This window comes from Cricetulus griseus (genome assembly GCF_003668045.3).
Source record: "Cricetulus griseus strain 17A/GY chromosome 1 unlocalized genomic scaffold, alternate assembly CriGri-PICRH-1.0 chr1_1, whole genome shotgun sequence".
In the NCBI taxonomy this organism is placed as follows: Eukaryota; Metazoa; Chordata; class Mammalia; order Rodentia; family Cricetidae; genus Cricetulus; species Cricetulus griseus.
In genome coordinates, this window is record NW_023276807.1 from 61,845,099 (window position 1) to 61,867,104 (window position 22,006).

General features: G+C 42.3%; 2 protein-coding genes across 2 annotated transcripts; both read left to right on the forward strand.

Moving 5' to 3' along the window:
- Positions 1-3,653: 3,653 nt before the first annotated feature.
- Positions 3,654-4,494, forward strand: LOC100769521 (beta-defensin 14). The gene is made up of 2 exons (XM_027390019.2): positions 3,654-3,711; positions 4,346-4,494. Exons 1-2 carry the CDS (start codon positions 3,654-3,656, stop codon positions 4,492-4,494), a joined length of 207 nt encoding a protein of 68 aa, XP_027245820.1.
- A 9,797-nt stretch (positions 4,495-14,291) lies between these two features.
- LOC100767221 (beta-defensin 4-like) lies at positions 14,292-16,042 on the forward strand. The gene is made up of 2 exons (XM_027390020.2): positions 14,292-14,349; positions 15,909-16,042. Exons 1-2 carry the CDS (start codon positions 14,292-14,294, stop codon positions 16,040-16,042), a joined length of 192 nt encoding a protein of 63 aa, XP_027245821.1.
- The last annotated feature ends 5,964 nt before the right edge of the window (positions 16,043-22,006 follow it).

The window sequence follows — 22,006 nt, forward strand, 5'->3', positions numbered from 1 at the left end:
AAAAGAAAGAAAGGAAACTGTGCTAGGAAAGACTAACAGGTTGTAGATGCCTTCAGGACAAACTGTTTATTCCAGGAATGAGGAATCTTGAGTGTCTAGGCAGGCCTTCTCTGAAAATGTTCTTTGTTCATGTATCAATGGCCTCTGACATCCACTATGGCTTCTGTACTCCAGACTCCATCAGCAGGGCCTTTTCCTTCCACTGTTGCAAGAAACCCAGTGCATAAACAGCTGACTGCAGAGTGGATCTGGGGCTTGGTGCCACTTTATCTGCTCCCAGAATTTTGAATCATATGTGCTCTATCTCTTTTTCTGCCTTTTTGTTCTGATCACAAGTCCTGACCTCCCAGTGAATAAACAAGGAGAACCGATTTTTAGAACCCTGTTCATGTCCTTTTCATCTTTTCTCAAAATCATGCCCTATGAATGAACTGTTCCCTTACTATACACAGAAATCAAGTTATCTAATTAAACAAAAACCTGCATCAATTCAGTGGGCACTGTTTTCTTTTTCCTGATAGAAACAAACTCAAGTGTGCATAGGAGCTAAATTTTGCCTTTGCCCAGATCTTGCAAGATTTTTCACCCATGGGCGTTCTCTACAGTAATGTGATTTCTCCTTTTATCTCTGTACTTAGTGTTCACTGCCTTAAGGCTTGACCTCTGAACCACACAGTCTTCAGACTCCATCCTCTGTAGTCCTTGGAGGCCCTGTTCTTCCATGCAGTCTTTATTTCCTTTTTACTTCCTGTAGAGCTTGTTTAAGCAACCTCAGCTAAGCATAATGGTTTCAGGAAAGATGGCATGGAGGGCAATTTGAAGGATTTGGACCCATGAGCTGATAGGAGATCAATAGGAGTTCTCTGGGGACTTTGTGACCAAAGTGAATGTGGGTTCATTTTGTTAGACGATATCCTCTCTTCCAAAGCCAAGCAGAATGCGCAACTGCTTGTGTCAGAGTTAAGATGTACAGAAATTCGATAGTCTTTACCTTAAGCATAATCCCAGCCCTAGAGATATCAAGGAACTTGTATTGATGAAGTCTCAACAGCATGGCTGCCAGACAGGATCTGAAGAAGGACAACAGCCACGCACATGCTAATGGGGAAGGGAAAATCTCATGGGGCTCCAACCCTAGACCAGAGGGCAGGGTGGTGCTTTGTGATTTATTAAAGCTTGCCTGAGGATTGAGAAAGCAAAGCCAGCCTCAGGCTATAGAGATCAGGTGGTGGTAGCACACACTTTTAATCCTACCACTTGGGAGGTAGAGGTAGATGAATCTCTGTTACTTCAAAGTCAATATATTGCCACAGGGCAGAATTTTCAAGACCCAGTGAATGCTTCTAGGTTGAGTTGAACACCCCATGGTGGTCAAGCTCGATCCAACAGTCATTGGGTAGCATTACTTGAAGGTAGATTATGTAAACAAAAGGACTTTTAAAGATTCATTAGCTAAATTGTACACACTTTTCCAGGCCCTCTCTTCTGTCTTCATGCAAGGAATTATTGGTAGGATGATACTTTCAAATAACTGAAATCTTAGTCCTAGTTTCCCCATACCATGCTGTTAACTAAATCAAATGGAAACTTGAACCAAATCTTGGTTAGTATTCGTTGTTTCCCCAACTGCTTCTGCTCTTCCAACCTCTGCAGTCTTCCTTCTGTGACAAATCATGCCTGTGTGACTTCCTGCACTATTGAATCTGTCATAACTTGATTCCCATGGCTCAGGATGAGCCAGAGATCCTTCGTGCTAATTATTTTATCCCTGCTTTGGACACTCTGCCCTTACCTTCTCTGGCTCTCTTCTCCTGATACAGTGTATGGGGTAGAATAGATACAGAAGGAAATCAGTGTTTAAAATTCAGTGGTGTTTAAGCCCTAGGACCCTCAGTGCTCAATCCTATATGCAAGTTGCAAAAACTCTGAAAGCCTTGGTTTGAAAATGACATGGGTCATTAGTACATTAGTGGCCTGGTAGTGTCACACAGTTCAGTTACCCAGTGTGAAACAAAGTCTATGCTTTCCCTAATCTTCTTGTGCTATTGAGAGGTAGCTTTCTGAATTTGCTTTGAAGGGGGAGAGGACAGAATCTCCTAAAGCTGAAGTCACAGCTGAGATGCTATTGAGAGGTACATGGCCACAGGAATACACAAAGCAGAACAAACAGAATTTGCAAGGTGATTAACAAGAAAAAGTGACCATTACTCCTAATGAACCTCTTCTGAGACGTTGATGCAATAGAAAGGCTCTCGGCCTGCAAAGGCACATGTCACAGCCAAAGGTTCACATGTGGAATCTGTTCTCCACATGGAAAAGTGAGCCATCTCCCGTGATAGGCTGGCTCAGTGACACAAGGCTGGGATCTGGTCATCCTCTGACACCCAGACCAGTCAAGACTACTGAGCCAACACCCAGCAGCCAACACCTGCTCCACACTCATCAACTTCCTCAATTTCAAAATTGTTCCTAATGTCTCTAACCGCAGATACAAGATGATTTTAAAACCAGTGTCTATACTCCAAAGTATTCCTGTATCTGCAGATCTGAACCCACTCTTCATCATGAGCCACTATTTTTTTACATTTATGTAGCCCTGTGCTTGCATAAGTGCCATTCTCACTTGTCAGCACCCATGCTGTATTTGAATGTCTGTTCACAGGCTCAATCCCACTTTGAGCACTTGGACTAGTCTGAACCCATAGGAATTTGTTTAATATCTTTCTAGGTATCCCAGTATTTTGAGTCCCTTCCATCCCAGAACTAACACACCCAGAACATTAGATCCATTGTAGTTACACTGACACCTTGCAACAGCTACCTCTGTGGGATGACTTGGTCTCCTGACTGAATAGACTATCAATGGATGTAATAGAGTAATTAGATTCCTCAACATTTAAATGGATTAGTCAAGAGATTTGCTACTCCAGCTACTGAATTTATACATAGTAGAATTAACGGAACCTTGGCCTTCTTTAAAAGCTCATAGGTCAAGAACACCTAGAGGTCTTCAGTGTTGTCTTTGTAAGTCTCTCTGGTATAGAGAGAAGATGAATACATATCACTATGGCACTCTCTCTGATAAACTGAAACACCTTCACTCATGAATCTAGTTTTCAGACAATGGTAAAGTATGAGACAGGTGTCATTCAAACTAGAGTACTCCCATAGCAAAAGTTTTTCAATATGGCCCAAGTTTCTTTTTATCTTTACTACCTAAAATCTAGTTCTGTTTCTCAATTCTGGATATGTCCTCGGAAGGCTCTCAGGTCTCTGCTAGGCTACAGAAAGCAGATTACATTCAAAGGCAATTAAGCCGGAGGCTGCACGTCCTGGGGCTACCCCTAAAAAGAACTACTTTGTCCATACCAGTTCTATCTGTACCCACAGCCCGAAATTGATCTGGAAATGTGCCCAGGGCCTGGAGGACCTCAAAAAAGTCCCATCAAGCTTGGCTACACCCATCAGGTTTGTAAGCTCCTGGCTGAGTGGGTGTGTTCTTTGTGGTGAGAGACACTGGAAAGACACGTCAGGAAATATGTTATATTGTCATCACTACGACATTACAAGAATTACAATCATAGCTTACCTAGTTATATAGGTGGACAAGCACACCTTTTGGCCCAGTCTCGGCTTGTTGGAAGCAGTCAGCTATGAGGCTCCATTATCTGCTATTTGCATTCCTCATCTTGTTCTTGGTACCTGCTCCAGGTAAGATGGGTTGGGAAATAAGGGGTGGAAAGGGTTGAGAACATGTAATTTAGTCAGCCCTTCTCTGTTTGCGGTGAACCTGAGATTAGGTGGATTTGATGAGTGGAAACCAAACATTGCCAGTGTTTCCTTCTGACAACAATCATTAACAGCACTAAAGCAGGCTCTCGGGTCTGTCCTGTTCCACTCTTAAGAGATTAAATAGTGCCACAGATGCCAACTTTCCACCCACCTCATCACTGGAATACTAGAATGAGACATGAGAAAGTTGATATGATATTTTAATTCTGATGGAAATGAACTATTTCATCTGATACCCAAACCCACAGATATCTTTTCTAAGTGGGCTAAGTGGCTGGAGGGAGAGAGGTACAATGGGATGCTTGAAAGGTACTAGGAAAACAATGGCCCCAAGTCCAAGTTCTTATGGTAGGGCTCAGAGACCAGGCTGCTGTGAGCTCACAGCTGAGATGCAGCCCCTAGAAGACTTTGTTTCCTGCCTAGACATCCCTTCATTTTACTTTTGATTTTATAGGAAAAGAGAAAAGAAACAGAAGTGAAAAAATGCCGTTTGCTGGACCCAATGTCTTTTTAACACCTTTTCTAAAATAGTCTTGATTTTTTCCCCTTGTAGGGAATGCATTCATCCAGAGAACCATCCAGAAATTATTCTGCAGACTACGAGGTGGCCGGTGTGCTTTGTTTAGCTGCCTTGCAAGGGAAGAACAAATAGGTCAATGTTCTAGTAGAGGTCGGAAATGCTGCCGGACGAAGAAGAAATAGAAGATCCAGATTCAGGATGAGACTGCCGCCATTTGGCCATTTGGGGGCAGTCCTCTCAGGGGCGTGTAACAGTAGAATGAAAGTAATATATATTTTTTTAAAGAAAATCAGTAGCTTAATCTTTTTTGTTAAACATATTGGCCATCGAATTCATAAACAAATACAAAACTAAGAAAATCAACAGACGCAGTTTGATTTGAATGAAGCAGCACATCTACAGAGGTCTACATGATACTTACGCTCATTTTCCAAGGGCCAAGGGCTTGATTAGGTGTATGTGTATTTGTGTGTGTGTGTGTGTGTGTGTGTGTGTGTGTATAAACATGTATATAAATGCCAGAGGGTGGTGGCACACGCCTTTAATCCCAGCACTCGGGAGGCAAACAAAGGCGGATCTCTGTGAGTTTGAGGCCAGCCTGATCTACAGAGCGAGTGCCAGGACAGCCTCCAAAAGCCACAGAGAAACCCTGTCTCAAAAAAACAATAAATGAATAAATAATGAAAAATAAATAGCATGTATATAAACATGTGTATTTGTGAAATGTACATATACATACAGACAGACTTTTCTTTTTTAGTTAATTTTTATTTGAATTAAAAACAATCTTCTTTTACAATCCCAGTTACCTCCATTTCCCCTTCCCATCTTCCCATCCCATCCCCCATCCACTCCTCAGGGAGGATGAGGCCTCCCTTGGGGAAATCATCAAAGTCCAGACTGACATTTTATATTTTGTGTATTCTATAACTTCATTGGAAATGGAGTTGTTGTCTTTTGAAATACCCCTTTGTGTCTTACTGTAGATATCTTGATCTTTCCAGCCCTCTTCATAGGATCCCATTTTCCCAAATCTAAAACATCAGTTCACCCCAGAAGTCAACCTTAAGCCCTTATGAAAAATTTGCCCAGAGAAACAGGGACCTGGCCCTCTTCCTGTTCTCTTCTTTCCCACTGCTCTGGCCTTTGCTCTGCTGCTTCCTGCCTGGTATACACTCCACCCACCCATTTCTCACCCTAACGTATCCCTCAGGGGCTGTCCCATGATCTCTTCTTCCTAAAAACAGTAAGCTTCCCAAATGGGCAACTTTCTTTAGATGTGAAGCTCTGACCTGAGTCCTCTATCTACGACTCTTGCTTCGTTTTTGACTTGTGGACATTCACACATTGCTACTCTCCACATTTGGTTGCATGATTCATAACAGTATAGTTCTTGTCTCCATATCTGGATGCTTAGACTGGTTGACAAGTGTCCTTGAGTTGAAGGACATCCACATATCTTAGAAGTGTTTTCATTTTAGTTGGTGCTTTCTAGAAGTTCATACTGAGTGACCCCAGTTAGTGGTCTTCCCTGGCAGCACTAGTCTGAGGGGTACACAGATGAGATAATCAGTCCCTCAGGTTAGGGTGGAAGAACCATCCTGCCGCACAGTTTATAGCATTCATCTTCCATCAAAAGTATAATGGGAAAGGCTGTTTCCAGACACTAAACAACAACCAGTGTAGATCTGAGAGAGAGAGAGAGAAAGAGAGAGGTGGGGAAAGGGAGGGAGGAAGGGAGGTAAGGAAGGAGGGAGAAAGGTAAGGAGGGAGAGAGGGAGAGAGGGAGGGAGGGAGAGAGGGAGAGAAGGAAGATGGCAAGTTCATGAATACAACACTTACTACATAGGCAGTTTCTAAGCCAAGGCACAGGGAGGCCAATTCACAGGACCAGCAGGCAATGTTGCAGCTTCAAGTCATTGAAACATCTATTCAGATAGAACAACTCACCCCCATTTGCCTTCAGAGGTGGGGAAAGGAGGACAGGCCCTCAAATGGAGACAGTGCTTGAGAGCTATACCAGAGGGTGGGGAGGGGACATCAGTCCTAGGGTGATTAATGGACACTTGGGACAAAATATCACATGGCCAGAGGAAAATGAAAACATCAGAAGGGAACAGTGTGGATATTTCAGGAATTCACGGATCTAGAAAATGCATTTCCAACAGCAAAGTGGAGGTCGTTCCACCTTCATAAAGTAGCCTGGTGACACTGGTGAGTCCTTTCTGAAAATTTCTGTAGCTCGCTTGCAAGGTTTCAAACACCTGAGACAAACCTAAATCTGGGCCAGAATAAAGTCCAACTTTCCTTTAAAGATGATGGTCAAATTTGTTCCCACATGCTAGATGCCATAGAAATGACCAACTAGGCAGAGAAGGATACAATCCACTATCAGAAGAAAGGTCATTGTGAGGAAAACTCATCCCTGGGGATGAGTTGGGGGATTGGTTGGGGGGGTTGAGGGGGAACTTGGGAGGTTGGGAGGGCAAGGGAATGGCGGGGATGGATATGTAAATATGAGTAGTAATTAAAGGATAAAATAAATAAATAAGATGCTTTGCAATTTGTTCACCATAACTTTCATGATGATAAAAAAAAAAGAAGAAGAAAGGCCATGCCGTAAGATGAACCCAGTGAAGTTGAGGATAGTAGAATTAGCCAGCAAAGGTACAAAAAGAGTCGGTGTAAGCATGCCCAATGCCCAGGGTAAAACTGTTCACGAGGAAAGGAATGGAGTATATAAAGGATCAAACGGGACTTCCAGAGATGAACAGCAGATATCTGAATAAAAATACACTGAATTTTGGCAGATGTGGCTCATTTGGTAGGGTGTGTACCTAGCTTGCTTGATGCCTGGGGTTTGACTCCCCAGCACTGCATAAAAACTTAGCTCATGCTTGGAAACCTAGCATTTGGGAAGTGATGGCATGAGGATCCAAAGATAAAGGTCATCCTTGGCACCATATCAAAGCTTGAAGTCAGCATGGTTTATGAGCCATCTCAGGTTTGTACATGCTTCCTCCAGCAGGTAGGGAAGTGATGAAGCTTGTACATCTTTAGGGCACTTGAACGAAGGCTCCCCATAAGGTAGCAGTAGCCTGCAATCTCATTTCTAGCAAGTTCAGCTCTGCTCTTCCTACAAGAGGACTGGAGAGGTTGATGGCAGTGCCAAATCAGACAGGCATTTGTTGAGTACCTTCTGGCTCAACAGTGCTGTAGAAAAACCAAGGGGGTAAAGTTATCAGGACATCTTGGTTATTGGGTAGGGGATGAGCAGCAAAGACTTTGAAGACAAGCTGGTTTTGTTTTCTAGTGACAACACTTAGCTAAGTGACATTGTATCTCTTAACTTTTACTGGTCCTGGGGTTTTCATATATGGAATTGAGTCATTTCTCCTGGCAGGTTTGTGAATGAGGATTAAATGAGATGACTGATAATCATGTGATCAAAAGAGATCCAGCTATACATTTACAAGGCTCGGTGATGAACAAAAATGCAGGGATCAATGCAAAGTCCAGGGAAGAGAAGCTGTGTTGAGTACAAGAAGACAAAAGGTTTTCTTCCTTAATAACACTTTATAATTTGTAAAATGGAGTAAGAATAAAACTATAAGGGACTAATTGCACAGACTTATAAATGGTAAAGGACTATTCTAGTTGTTACCAATTTTGGAAAACAATAATTTACTAGTGAAATATATTGATTGTTCCATTTTTCCAGACAACATTTTTAGAACTAGCTTTCTTAGATCATTTACACATACTTTGAGTGATTTAATTACATTTTTGACGATGACATCCTGGCACTCTGGCTCTTTCAATCTTTTCTACCCATTCTTCAGTGGCGTTACCTGAGCTTTAGGTGTAGGAGGTGTGTTGCAGATGTATTAGTTTGTTATACAAAAGTGGGACATGTATTTTGAAAATGGTGATTTTTTACAAAGATTCTAACATTTAATTATTTAAATGTCTGTTTCATGTAGGTTTTAATTTAATTTTACTCATTTTAAGATTTATTTTCTTTTTTAATTTAAATTAGAAACAAGCTTCTTTCACATGTCCATCTCAGTTCCCTCTCTCTCCCCTCCTCCCCTGCCCCCCACTGATCCCCTATCCCATCCCATTTCTGCTTCCCAGGGAGGGTGAGGCCTTCCGTGGGGGGATCTTCAAAGTCTGTCATATCATTTGCAGCAGGGCTTAGACACTCTCCAGTGTGTCTAGGCTGAGAGGGTATCCCTCTATGTGGAGAGTGCTCCCAATGTCCATTCTTATACTAGGGATAAATACTGATCCATTACCAGAGGCCCCATAGATTGTCCAGACCTCCAAACTGACCTCCTCATTCAGAGGGTCTGGAACAGTCCTATGCTGGTTTCCCAGCTATCAGTCTGGGGTCCATGAGCAACCCCTTGTTCAGGTCAGCTGTTTCTGTGGGTTTCTCCAGCCTGGTCTTGACCCCTTTGCTCATCACTTCTCCCTCTCTACAACTGGATTGCAGAGTTCAGTTCAGTGTTTAGCTGTGGGTGTCTGCTTTTGTTTCCATCAGGTACTAGAGGAAGACCCTAGGATGGCATATAAGGTAGTCACAAATCTCATTATCAGAGAAGGGCATTTAAGGTAGCCTCTCGACTATTGCTTAGATTGTTATTTAGGGTCAACCTCGTTGATTTATTTTCTATGTGAGTGTTTTGCCTGCATGTCTGTCTATGCATCATGTGCTCATGGAGGTCAGAGGAGTGGGTGGGATCTACTAGAACTAGAGTTATGGAGGGTTGTAAGTCACTATATTGTGCTGGGAGCCAAACCTGGATCTTCTACAAGAGCATTATGTGGTCTTAAACACTGAGCCATCTCTTCAGCTCCTGAATTTAGCTTTAAGTGGAAATGCATACACAACATTGTTGTTAATGCATTGTTGTTAATTAACAACATTGTTGTTAATAACAATGGAGTTTTTAACATCTCTGCTCAGGTTTTGTGAAGGTAAGGTGGTGAACCCAGTTCCATGCCTTATGGTTTATACTGCACTCTGTTGCTGCATTCAATTGCTGAATCTTCACTGTCAAGGAAAAGTAAAAGTTAAAATTTTCTTTCTTGGTTTTTTGTTTTGTTTTTCAAGACAAGTTTCTTTGTGTGTATCCCTGGCTGTCCTGCAACTCACTCTGTAGACCAGGCTGACCTCAAACTCACAGAGATCAGCTTGCCTCTGCCTCTGGGAGTGCTGGAATTAAAGTCATGCACTACCAACTGCCATCTTTGTAGTGAACAATGGATTTATGTGAAGCTTCATATGGAAATGGCATTATATTCTGTTGAACTTGACGCCATACATTTAATCCCAATTTCTGAGGTAGGGCTAAGCCTTTGAAGTTTGTAAGCTCCTCCTGTAAGAGCTTTAAGTGCTCTACTGCCTTTTTACATGGTCATATCTGCTTTGAGGTCTCTCCTTGACTGTTGCTGGGACCCTTGAAGTTCAGCCCAGAATTCAAGTCAAAATTAACATTTGTTTACATATCCTAGGACATATCCATTGATGGACAAATGAACTTTCCAAGGTTGGCCCACATGGAGACCATACTTTCTCTCCAGGTCTGGGGTCACAGCTGCCACCACCATTACTGAGATCCCTAGGCTTCTCCTGAGATGCTCAGGATGTCTGGGTCAACCTTGCCCTCTGGGCCTGAGTCTGTGTACTCTGTCTCAAGAAATGCCCAGTCTTCCAAGTGCTTGCTCTATTTTCTTATTGCACTTTACTTATAAAATGTTAAGTTAAAAGAAAAGAAAAGGTTAAGATGATGACAATAGAGTATGACACCAAGCACCACCCACCTTCTGAGTTCGGGCCCAGTGTGACATCCCACAACATTCAAAACCTGAATTCTGCCCCACCTCTACCCTATCCAGGAGCAAGAGGAAGATTAAAAACTATGTTTTAAAAGACACACTGAAACCATAATGCTGAAGTCATATTTTCCAGAAATCACAATCATGAAAGGCTTTGTTTTTGAAAGCCCATCAGTAGGGTTTCCCTTTGCCTGGGTGACTGGGCTACTCCCCATGGAGGCAAACTATTTGCCTTCTCCAGGTGTATATGAGAGGTGTGGGATATGGTCTTTATCTCTCCTTAAAAGAGAAGGGCCATGAGTCTACCCTCCCCCAGTTCCCAGCTTTGTCAGTTACTATTGTACCCATAGCCTGAAGCTCTTATGAAACTAAAACTCATCTAGGTTTACACCTGAACTCACTCCAAAAGCTACACAACCTCATCTCCAGGTTGTGGTGAGGGGCCCTTGTTTATGATAGTGTGTGGTCTTCTAGTGGTGTGTGATCCTTTAGGCTGAGGCAGAATTGTAATTTTCTGAGGGGGAAGATCCTTTCTGGAGGTCTCTTTCAAGCATACTTAATAGGATGAACACAGCCACAAGAAGTCTCGGTGGCCCATGCCAAGAAGTGTAAGCTGTAGTCACTAGAATTTTTGATGGGACACTCAGGCCACTGTCCTCAACATGCAGGCTGATGTCATCATTTCTTTGAGGTATTTGTCCTCAAAGGAGGTGGGGAAAGTTAATGCCCCTCCTTCTCTCCCTCCCTCTTTGTCTCTCTGTCTCTCTCTCTCTGTCTCTCTCTCTGTCTCTCTCTCTGTCTCTCTCTCTTTCTCTCTCTCTCTCTCTCTCGTGTGTGTGTGTGTGTGTGTGTGTGTGTGTGTGTGTGTGTGTGTGTGGTGTGGTGTGTGTGTGTGTGTGTGTGTGTGTGTGTGTGTGTGTGTGTTTCAGATCATCTTTGTTTCCTTTTTATCAAGGCCTCCCTCATTCATTGAGTTCAGAACAGGACAGACATGGTCCAGGAAAGTGCTGCTGGCTGCTCCCTGGGATTGCAATAGGGCTTTATGGGAAGTTCATACTTGTATGGGTGGATCTTTAAATAACAGCACATTGCTTTACTAACAATTGGAAGCAGATGAGTCATCAGGAAAGGATGAGTTAGAGTTAAGGCTCAGCACACTAATATGGGAACCACTAACTTCGTTCAATTCTAAGCCCAGTAAAGCATCACCCCTACATTATAACAATTAAGATTGCTTTCTCAAAAGCAAAACAAAACAGAAGTCTACAAATAAATAGCCATGTAACCTAATTCAAAGTGAGTGTTTAGAGTTAAAATGATCCAGGGGGAAAAATCAGTAGCTATTGAGAACCAAGTTGTGAAAATGAGAGGTTTATGATACTAAATTATATTAAGTAGTACTTCTTTGTGTGTATAAATAGAAATATATAATGATGTAATTAGGAAAAAGTTTAATGAATGAGATAATCAGGAAAGAGTTTAGTGAAGTTCTGTAATTCAGGACTTTAAATTTTTTTTCATGATACTAGGGAGTGAACCATGAGCCTAGTGTGTCAGTCAAGAGTTTTTTAAGCCAAAGTTCTTCCACAACTCCTTTTGCTCCACTCATGTTTGAGACATGGTTTCTCTAAGCTGTTCCAGCTTCCTTCAATGTAATTATGTAGCCCTAATGGGCTTTGAATTTATGGCCCTCCTGCCTCAGCCTCCTGAGTAGATGGGGTTACATGTGTGGGATTATGGCTATTCATGGCCATACATGGCTTGACTGAGATCCTAAATGTCCACCAAAAGTCATGTGTTAAAGTTTGAGTTAGTCTGAGGCTCCCCTGGGAGATGGTGTGTCCTTTAAAAAGTGGGCCTACTAGAAGAGAACTAGGTATTTGGACACACAGTAGCAATGAGTATGGGCACTTCAAATCCCCCCTTCTGCTTTCTGGTTGCCAGGAGGTGAGCAACTTTACCTCACTACATGCTCCTTGCTATGATGTCTTGGCTCATGAAAGACCACAAAACAGTGGAACCAACTGACCATGGACTCAATCTCTGAGCCTTGAGTCAAAATAACATTTCTTCCATCAAAGTTGATTTGTCAAAAGTATTTTGCCACATTGATAGTAAACAATTATGTTTAACTTTTACTGTTATATGTAAGAGAACTAAGGCAAATAGAGAGGAGTTAAGTGTTAATTCAGCCTGCACATTTACAGATAACAGCTTTTGTATGTGCTTTCTTGGCCTGGAAGAAATACTCTTAGTATTGGGGATGAGTTAACATGTTTTTCAATACAAGTCTGCATGCCTCACGAAGGGAAACAAAGTCCCAACAGGGAGTGTGATGTCACATGGCTATCCTCCAGTCCCAGATAGGAATTTATTTATTATTTGTAATAGCATCCTAACCCAGCCCTGTGATTCCCTGATCCATCAGAAACTTCCTTCTTTGAACCAAACCATCATTATAGATCAATCACCAGCTACCTTTAAGAACACCTCTAATGACAAAGTAGGTTAATAACAACCAGAGAAAGACTGGGATGAGCCTTAGTGTTCTCTCTTTTTTTTTTAAGATAGGAGAATTAAGTCCTGGTTTCCACTGTATCTTTTGTATAGCAGTATCCCTGGAGCTAAAGAGCTACCGAATGTTTCAAAAAAGCTACAAGAGGGAATTGAGGCTACTCGATATAGTAAAATTACGCAATTTGAAGTGATGGACATGCTAATTATCCTGACTTGATCATTGCACACTGTAAGCAGTACTCCACAACTATGCATACTTACTGTGACATGTACACAAGTACTCCACAAGTATGCATACATTTTGTGTATGATTTTTAAAAATCTCTACTGAACGCCAATTTAAAAATATTCCTACCAAGCCCAAAACCATGGGTTTTGAAATCATGTAAGTGGTTGGAGTGAAGCAGTCAAGTGTGTGTCTAAACTCTTCATTCTCCAGTTTCAAATCTCCTTGCTGGAAACTCCACAACAGCTTTTGTCGAAACTGCCCTTAAATGATGAATTTCTGCCCAACTGCTTGTTTGTTTAAACTCCCTGTAGAGAGGAAGAAATCATGATTGATGGAACCTCTTTTCCCTTAGAAAATCTCCATCTCTCTGTCCTTGGCATGGGTTATGTCCTGATCACTGTCAATAGTTTTCTAGGTTAAAAATGAGCAACCAGGTTAAGGAAGACACACGAGATCTCACTCAGCCCCGAGCCCCATGGCCTCCCTCAGAACCAAGACCAACAGGGAAGTGGTGGGAAGGACTGGAGTCTGCTGTCATAGATTCTCATATGAAAATACAAAACCCAGCCTGACTCCTCATTACCGATATCCATACAATCATAGAAAGCTGAGAGCCACAGACTCAATGGCTACCAAGTTCCATGGAGTTGTGTATTTCTTGGTAGCCAGAACCAGCCACTCACTGGTTTTGTTCTGGGTAGGCACAGGAAGACATGTTCAGGTAAAATGTTATCAACTCATTGCTTTTTCTGTAAGAGGAAGTAGCACACCTGTTTGACTCCATGACTGTCAAGTTGAGTGGACAGTGAATTGACGGCATGTTTTTTGTTGTTGTTGTTGTTGTTGTTGTTGTTGTTGTTTTAAGTAGTAAATGAATTTCACCATTCTGCAGTAACGTGGAGAAATCTATGATACTAGACCTATGTCCTGACCTGGAAAAGCTTGGGGACCTTGCATCCAGCAGCTGAGTGTGCCCAAGCCCTGATGGATCTTTGTGAAATTAGTTCCCACTGAGACCTAAAACTGTTGCCAGACTCCAAGACAACCAAGTTAAAGTTATAAGGAACAGGCAAGTAAGGTCAAGTTGTGCCCAGGGGTCACAGACACCTAAAGCCTGGGTCCCTCACACCTAAAGAACCAAGGCAGGAAGCTGCTCTTGGTTTCCAGTAAAGGAAGACATTGTCTGGGCTCCACACATTTGCATAAGTGACAATGAGTGTGCTCTCAAAGGGCCACTCTTTGGCAAGGGAGGTAACTCGTTCTGTATTTCACAAGTGTAATTACCCGGGTTCTTGTCCGCATAGAATTCTACCCAAGAGTTGGCGCTTGAACCTATAAAAGGCACTGAGCTCCACTCCCTGTGTCACTGCCATTCACCAGGCCTTAGTCATGAGGATCCATTACCTCCTCCTCACATTTCTCCTGGTGCTGCTGTCACCTTTTTCAGGTGAGGCAGGAGAATGGGGTGGTTCCAAAGGGAAATGAGAAAAGGTCTGTCTATCTGTCTGTCTGTCTGTCTGTCTGTCTGTCTGTCTGTCTGTGTGTCTGAGTGTCTGTATGTCTTCCTGCCCCCTCCCACCCCTGTGTCCTTCCCTCACTTTCCTTCCTTCCTCTCCTCCCCTGTCCTGTCTTCTCTTGTTTTTACCTCATCGGCCTCAGTACTTTATTCCCCTTCTTTCCCAACTCTGTCTTAATTGTATTTTGTAGAAAGGTTGATTTTCTTTTCAAATATGTGTGCATGTGCATATCTGTGTATGGGTGTGTACTGAAGCGTACAGTACCCCAGAAGCCATAAAGGGGCATGGGATCTGTCTGGGATGGAGTTATAGGCAGTTGCAGGCTGGCTGATCAGGGTATTAGGAACTGATCTCAGGTCTTCTGTAGAGTCCCTGTGCACTCTCAACTGCTGAATCATCTTTCAAGCTCCAAGGCTGTATTTCATGCTTGACATTAGACAAACAGAATAAAGGGGATAGATAACTAAGAGAAGGGGTTAAAACAAGTAAGAGAGAAAGTGAGGTGGATGAAGCAAAGATCTGAAACTGCATTAAACAGAAATTACAGAGAGAAACACCAAGTTTCATGATGGGTGTGTTCTGGTTACAGAGGAGCATCTGGGTGCCAAGCAATACCCAAACACTGTCTGACATTTAGATGAGTGTGAAGAAAAAAGGGAAGAAGAAATAAAGGAGGGATGAGATGAAAACCTAATATTAGACATTAGAAACTATCAAAAAAAACAGTTTATACTGTTGACTTTTGTTTTCCATTGTAAGTTATTTAGGCATCAAGTTATCATCAAACAAGTCCTTTACACTGAGCTTTGGGTCAGATAGTTTTGTAAAAAATAGGTACCAGGAAGTTTAAATAAACAATTCAAAATAGGAAGATGGCTCAGTGTGTAAAGTGCTTGCTGTGCAACCATGAGGACCTGAGTCCAGATCCCCAGGACCCATACAGAAGCAGAGCAAGCTGGGACATGTCTGTAATCTTAGCCCTGGAAAGGATTCCAGGAACACACTGGCCAGCCAGAAAAACCTACTCAGTGAATTCCTGGTTCAGTGAGAGCCCCTGTCTCTAAGAATGAGGTGGGGAGTAATTGCTGAACACATTGATGCCAACCTCTGGTCTCTGTATGTGTGTACACACATATACACCCATGTGTACACTCATACCCCACTGACTGCTTCTGATACTCAAACAAAGGGGCTTGTGAGCAGAAACAGAGGCAGGGCTGCTGTGAAGTAGCTGGGGACTCACACAGCATGTTAGCTGAGCTCCTTCCTGGTGGCCCTGGAGCTCTAGTCATTCAGGATGGAGCAGACCTCCCACATTTGGGTCCTAGGAAAGCCAGCATACCTTAAAACATCAGTGCCAGTCTCTTCCAAGAACTAGATTCAGTCCTGATGAACCAGACATCCCAGCCTTGGCTGAAAAGCCCACTGGAATTTTTCAAGATCTGATGCTTTCAACTCTAATGTGTGGCTTTTCTTACTCGTTTTTCAGCTTTCACCCAAAGAATCAAGAACCCTGTAACTTGCCTCACCAATGGGGGTATATGCTGGGGTGCATGTCGTGGAAATTTTCGACAGATTGGCACTTGTGGCATTCCTAAAGTCAGGTGCTGCAAGAGAAGATAAATAAGAAGACCAAGAACCAATGAGACAATTTAAAAGCCAGAATCTGTTCCCTCTTGAGGATGTACAAAACTTAAACCCAAATTAAAGTACTTTGCTTAAATACAAAATCTTGCCTCCTCATAGTTGTGTGAGCTTGCTATTTGTTTTCTCACGGGATGAATTGTAAAATCATTGAGGAATCAGTGACTCAAAAGCAAGGCTCTCTTATGCTTCCCGGGTTTATGGACATCTGTCCCTGTACCTGATATGCAGGATAGTTTCCTGCAACCAGCACTCTTCCTGCCCTTCCCTCTGCATTCCTCTGTGTCCTCTAACCTCTTTGTTTCATTCATCCATTCAATCCCAACTCAAGCCAAAGGAGGCAACCCCAGCTTCCCTATGGCTTGTGCCTCTAATTGTGCCTTGCATGGTTGTAGTTAGGATTTTACTACACTCTCTGGCTATGAGATCTCTTGGATGTGGGTTTGGCCTTATTTGTTTATGTATTGGACACTGAAGGGAAATATTGCATCATGTGTTATTTTAAGTCAAATGGGCAAGCTGAGTCAGGAAGAGGCTTTCTTATATGTAGACATAAGACACAAGAAACTTCTAATGAAAACAAGACTTTATTGAAAGCAACACGAAGGAAAAGCAGGGTGAAGATGAAAATGAGACTTTATTTTGCAAAGAAGAGAGGTCAGATTCTGTCTTAGGCCAGACCTTTGCACTGGGGGCTTTTATAGTACGATGGGTGGCTCTGTGTCCTGCATGTGCAAAGGTCTCAATTTCTTTACATTCACTCCTCAGTTAATGTGCATATAATCTGTGTCTGTGCATAAAAATTCAGCTCCAGAACAATTCCTTCCATTCTCTAAACTCCAAGACTGGAATAAGAAATGAGATTTTGGAGTAAAACTGTCTCATGTGGACAGATGCAACTGATAAAGGAAGCATGGGCCAAATGATTGATGTGGAAGAAGCAATTACTTGCTGAAGATAAATATAATGCAATGTGTCTTTAAAATAAAAGTGGGGGTCTGGAGACAGAACATAGTCCATGAAGCTCCTGCTGTGCAAGCTTGCAGACCTGAATCTGATCTGCAGCATCATGGAATAAGCCAGGAACAGCAGCTTATCTGTGATTGTGGGGCTGATGGGTGGGATTCTGCTGGGTGCTTTTTCTGGGGATGGATACGTCTAGAGTTAGCTCTGATGGCCCAGAGTCTAAGATCATTTTCATGCAAACTCAGTTGTTTCCAATTCAAGATAATCCTCACAAGAAGGTGGCATATGTGTGGAAAGTCTGATTCCTACATGAAGCAAGAAAGAGACACTCTCTTTAGGGGTATTGTGTAGGTGGAGAAATGAGAGACTTCCAGAATCCCACAGTGAGGGACAATGCTCCTGTCCCCAGCTAATTTCTTCTCTTCATACCTTGACCAACACAGGCTCATGTGCTCTCTGCAAAGGTTCATGGGATCCCGACCCACACAGTGGTCTGCTTTGTAGGATAAGTCACAGGGATAGAGACTCTTGCACAGTGGGATTTAGGGAGGAGGAAGAAGCTACTCTAGGAAAGGGGTAGATGTCTGGGGTGCTGAGGAGACACTGGAAGAGGGAGGGATTTGGGGCAGAGTTGCCTGGGTGCAAGTGCACATGGGAACTTTAGAAACATTAGAAATTTGCCCACATTTACCACTAGGATTTTTAGCTGTGTGGCTGAGAGTGAAGATTAGTCCCAGAAGGCTGGAGAATACCAATTCATGCTATGAACAGAACTTACTGAAACAATACCTGGAAAATGCTTAGTTCCAGACAGTAAGTGATCCAAACCCACAGATATATTTTCATTGCTACCGTTGTTCAGAGGACCAATAGGCATTGGTTATGTCAGGATCCTTAAATTTTGTGTACTCATGTGGCAAATAGATGGATTAGTGTGCATTAGATCCACATGGGTGAGACAAAGAATTATGTTAAGATTTGGTCCATTTTAACCCCTTTTAAGCATCAGTATTCTAAGCTAAATCTTACAGAATTGCCCAAATAAGAAAAATTGTCCCAAATTGCCCCAAATAAGGAAGAAAACTGTCACTTTGGCATTTGCCTGCTGTGCAAAAGGAGCAAGCATCTCTCCTTGTGTGAGGTCAGAGTCTTCAGATGGGTGGGAGGGAATGTCTGCCAACTGTCCCACAACACAGCTATCTATCATTTGTGAGTGACTATGGCATTGGACTTAGTCAGTCCCAGCTTTAGATTCTGCTGAGCTGTGTGAGGTGGTAAGCCAGTTAAGTGCTTTGGGTGTCATTTTTTTAAATTTTTAAAAAAACATTTATTTATTTATTTATTTATTAATTTATTTATTATGTATACAGCATTCTATTTGCATGTAACCCTGCATGCCAGCAGAGGGCATCAGATCTCCATAGATTCCCATGTGGTTGCTGGGAATTGAACTCAGGACCTCTGGAAAAGCAGCCAGTGCTCTTAATCTTTGAGCCATCTCTCCAGCCTGGGTTTTATTTTCCATGAGTCTGTACGGCACACATGCTTTCACTCTCTTCTGCATGAAAGACAGAATTTCCAAATGTTTTCCCAAACACTTCACTATTCCATCAAGAGGTGGCTTCTGGAAGCTTCTCTTGCTTCCCAAGTAGGCAGTTGTCTCTACCGAGAAGGTGGTCTCTGTGTTGCTGAAGAACCTCTGACATCATAAAAGATGGGAATCATCCACCTGGCTCTCTGGCTGCCAGAATACAACACGTGAACCTTTAAATATGGTGTACAAGCCCTGATCACTATGAAATCACTATGTTAGAGAAACCAGGAGGAAGAAGGGGTTGCCAAATGACATGCCCCGCCCCCAGCTTCTCAAGCCCTCTCTGCTCAGTCATGCATCAACATGCATGTGAATTTAGAGAAGATTCTAGGCCCAGCTTCTATCAATTCATTGACATCCTTTCTACCAGACACTTAGTTAAGCTTAGCTAACTCAAGGGCCATGATAGATTTTTAAAAGAACTAGGTTTGAGGGTGATTTGGTCTCCTGTAAAAGTATCCAATTACAAGCTTGTGCATTGGGGTTTATTCTAGAGGGGTTTTTCCTTGGGGCTGACTGTAACTGATAAAACTTTAACCTGTATGACTAATGTTTATTGTAGCGGACAGGGCAAACTTAGATGGCAAAGTAATAGTTTTTAAAATTGTTTTATAAAAACATAAATTTTTTTAAAAGGTTGGCATTTCCTGGCCTCTCTTTAATTAGACTGTTTTTTTTTTCATTCCTGCTGCCTACCAGGCCTATGGTGTTTGTGGAACTCAAGAATTCATAGAAGCCATTTTCTATTGATTATCCATGTATTTTCTATTTTCTCATGACTTGTGGATTGCTTAGTCTTCTTTTTTTATTTCATTTTATTTCATATGATTTCTCTGTGTAGCCCTGGCTGTCCTGAAACTTCCTCTGTAGACCAGGATTGCTTCTATCTGCCTGCCTCTACCTCCAAAATGCTGAGATTAAAGGCACATGCCACAACTGCCCATCAATTTAGTCTTCTTGAGAAGCACCAATCTAATAGGAGAACAGAGCTGGAAGGTACCCTAGAAACCTATAGTCCAAGAAAGAAGAGTTGAAGAAGTGCCACCTCTTTGGCCATAAGGATTTACCTTATGTACTCTACTTCTGAGTGTGTCTGTCTAAAAACATCTTTGGTGATGCATTTGCTTTGCTGAGTTTTTCAGTGAAACTGAAAAGTATCACACAAGCACCACTTCCTTAGACCCTTCTTTCCCTACCCAGGTTCAACTAGTCAACAGGGTCATAGTACATGCTTTATGAAGCCCTGCCTGCTCAGCACATGGTTTTCCTGACTCTTAATTATATCATAATGAGCACCTATTCCCAAGTTTCCCTGCCTCCAAGTCCGGGCAGCACATTGCCTATGGAGGGCAGAGGGAGCCAATGTTCTAGGTAAGTCATTAGGAGATACCTTGTGGTGAAGAGGAGTTGAGGGGACAATCAAGGGGAGTGCTTTTCTCTCATACAAGTAAGAGAGGAGAGTGTGGAAAAGCTTTCACCGTATGCTTTCTTTTCTTTCTGCCTTTGCTATCATCTGAATGTTTGTGTCTGCTCAAAAAATATGTGTTGAAACATAGTCTTCAGTGCAGCAGTATTAGGAAGTGAGACTTTGGAGACTTGATTAGACAATGAGGGCATACCTCATGAGTAGAATAAGTTCCCTTATAAATGAGAAAGGATGAGAAGGAGGAAGTAAATGTTCAGAGACACTGAAGAGCAGGGTAATGATTCCTTTGCAGAGCCCTCAAAACCTAGGGTCCAATGTGAAGGAAGTCATTTATCAACATTGGAGTGTTACTCTAAAAGCAATTTAATTATACCGTACTGTGTTGAAGATTTTCAAAGAGAAAAAAATGTAATTTTATAGTCAGTTATAGACAGGAAAGCCTGCTTCTGGGTATCCTTTGAGATTAGGGAATCCCTGCATAAGCACTGCTTTGTGGGATGCACTGTGAATAGTGTGCACTTCAAAGTGAAGCTTGTTTGACTTTACTGTAATTTTGGTGATACATTCTAAAGTCTAGAGATGACTTCCAAATGGGACACAGGGGCATTCTCTGATCTCCCCTGTCCATTATTGAGGCTGATAAGGAAGTGGACAAATAGTAAGTTGAAAAGATAAGCCTGCACCATCAACAGTCACCACGTCCTAGAAAACCATTGTGGTCAGTCACTGTTTTGGGTTATATCTGGGGGATGGGAATGGACAGAAGAGAGAATGACCCCCACAGCGCAGGAATATGCTTCCTAAATGAAAGGTTTCCCTAGAGATGAGGGAGAAATACCTTGTTTCCCATCCTGTCTCTTGTACCATGGCAGCTATCAGTAATAAAACCTTAAAAAATAGAATGCACTTCTCTTAACATGGTTACTCATTTGTTAACTTTGCTTTAGCATCTCAGCCCACCACAATCTACCCTACCATGGTCTTTCCCTCCGATAGAAAGGATGACTCAACCATTCATGACCTTACTAATTTTCTGAACTTATACTTTCTAGCTCTTGGGCATGTCCATGTACATGCATGGGCACACACACTAACATACACACACACACACACACACACACACACACACACACATGCCACACCACAGACACACACACACACACACACCACACACACACACACACCACACACACACACACACACACATACACACACACACACACACACCACCACCACCACACCACACACCACACACACACACCACACACACACAATCTTCCTGTAGCCATGTCCTTTATTCTTCAAATATTATTTCAGCAAGAAAAAAACTGTTAATAAGTGTAATTTTTGAATGGGTCTAGGCTCAGTATGCCTTATCTTGCTTGAAGAAAGTACATATGTTACATGAATGCTGTATGAGCTACGGGTCATACTTAAGACTCTGGAATATAAAGTTATTTAAGAAAGTTCTCTTATTAAAGTTATGGGTGGTGTTCAAATATTTCATTATATGATAAAGCTATTATGATAATACTTGGAAGTGATGTTGAGTGGTGAATTGTGTTTACAATTCTAATTCCCTTCTAAGATCTTTATCCCACATGGCCAGTTTCCCTGCTGACATTTCACTTACAGAATGAAAGAGACACAGATTGTCTTTATTTAGTTTTAAATTTCTTTCTCATTTTCTGAAATCACTTAGCTTTCATTTGAGGAAACACATGCTGGAGAGTTCCTCAATCCCTTTGCAGTTTATTATGAAATTCCTAGCCATGATCTCAGGCAAAGCTAAACAGTCTTTATGAAGAGGTGTATATCCACCACCAACTTGCCGCAAGTCCCCATTCCTGGGATGTAGAGATGGAAGATGGCTACATAGTCATGACCAATGAGAAGAGTTGCTGAGCGCTTGAAGAGTCCATTTTCCCACACAGTCACTCAACTATGTGGCAGGAGC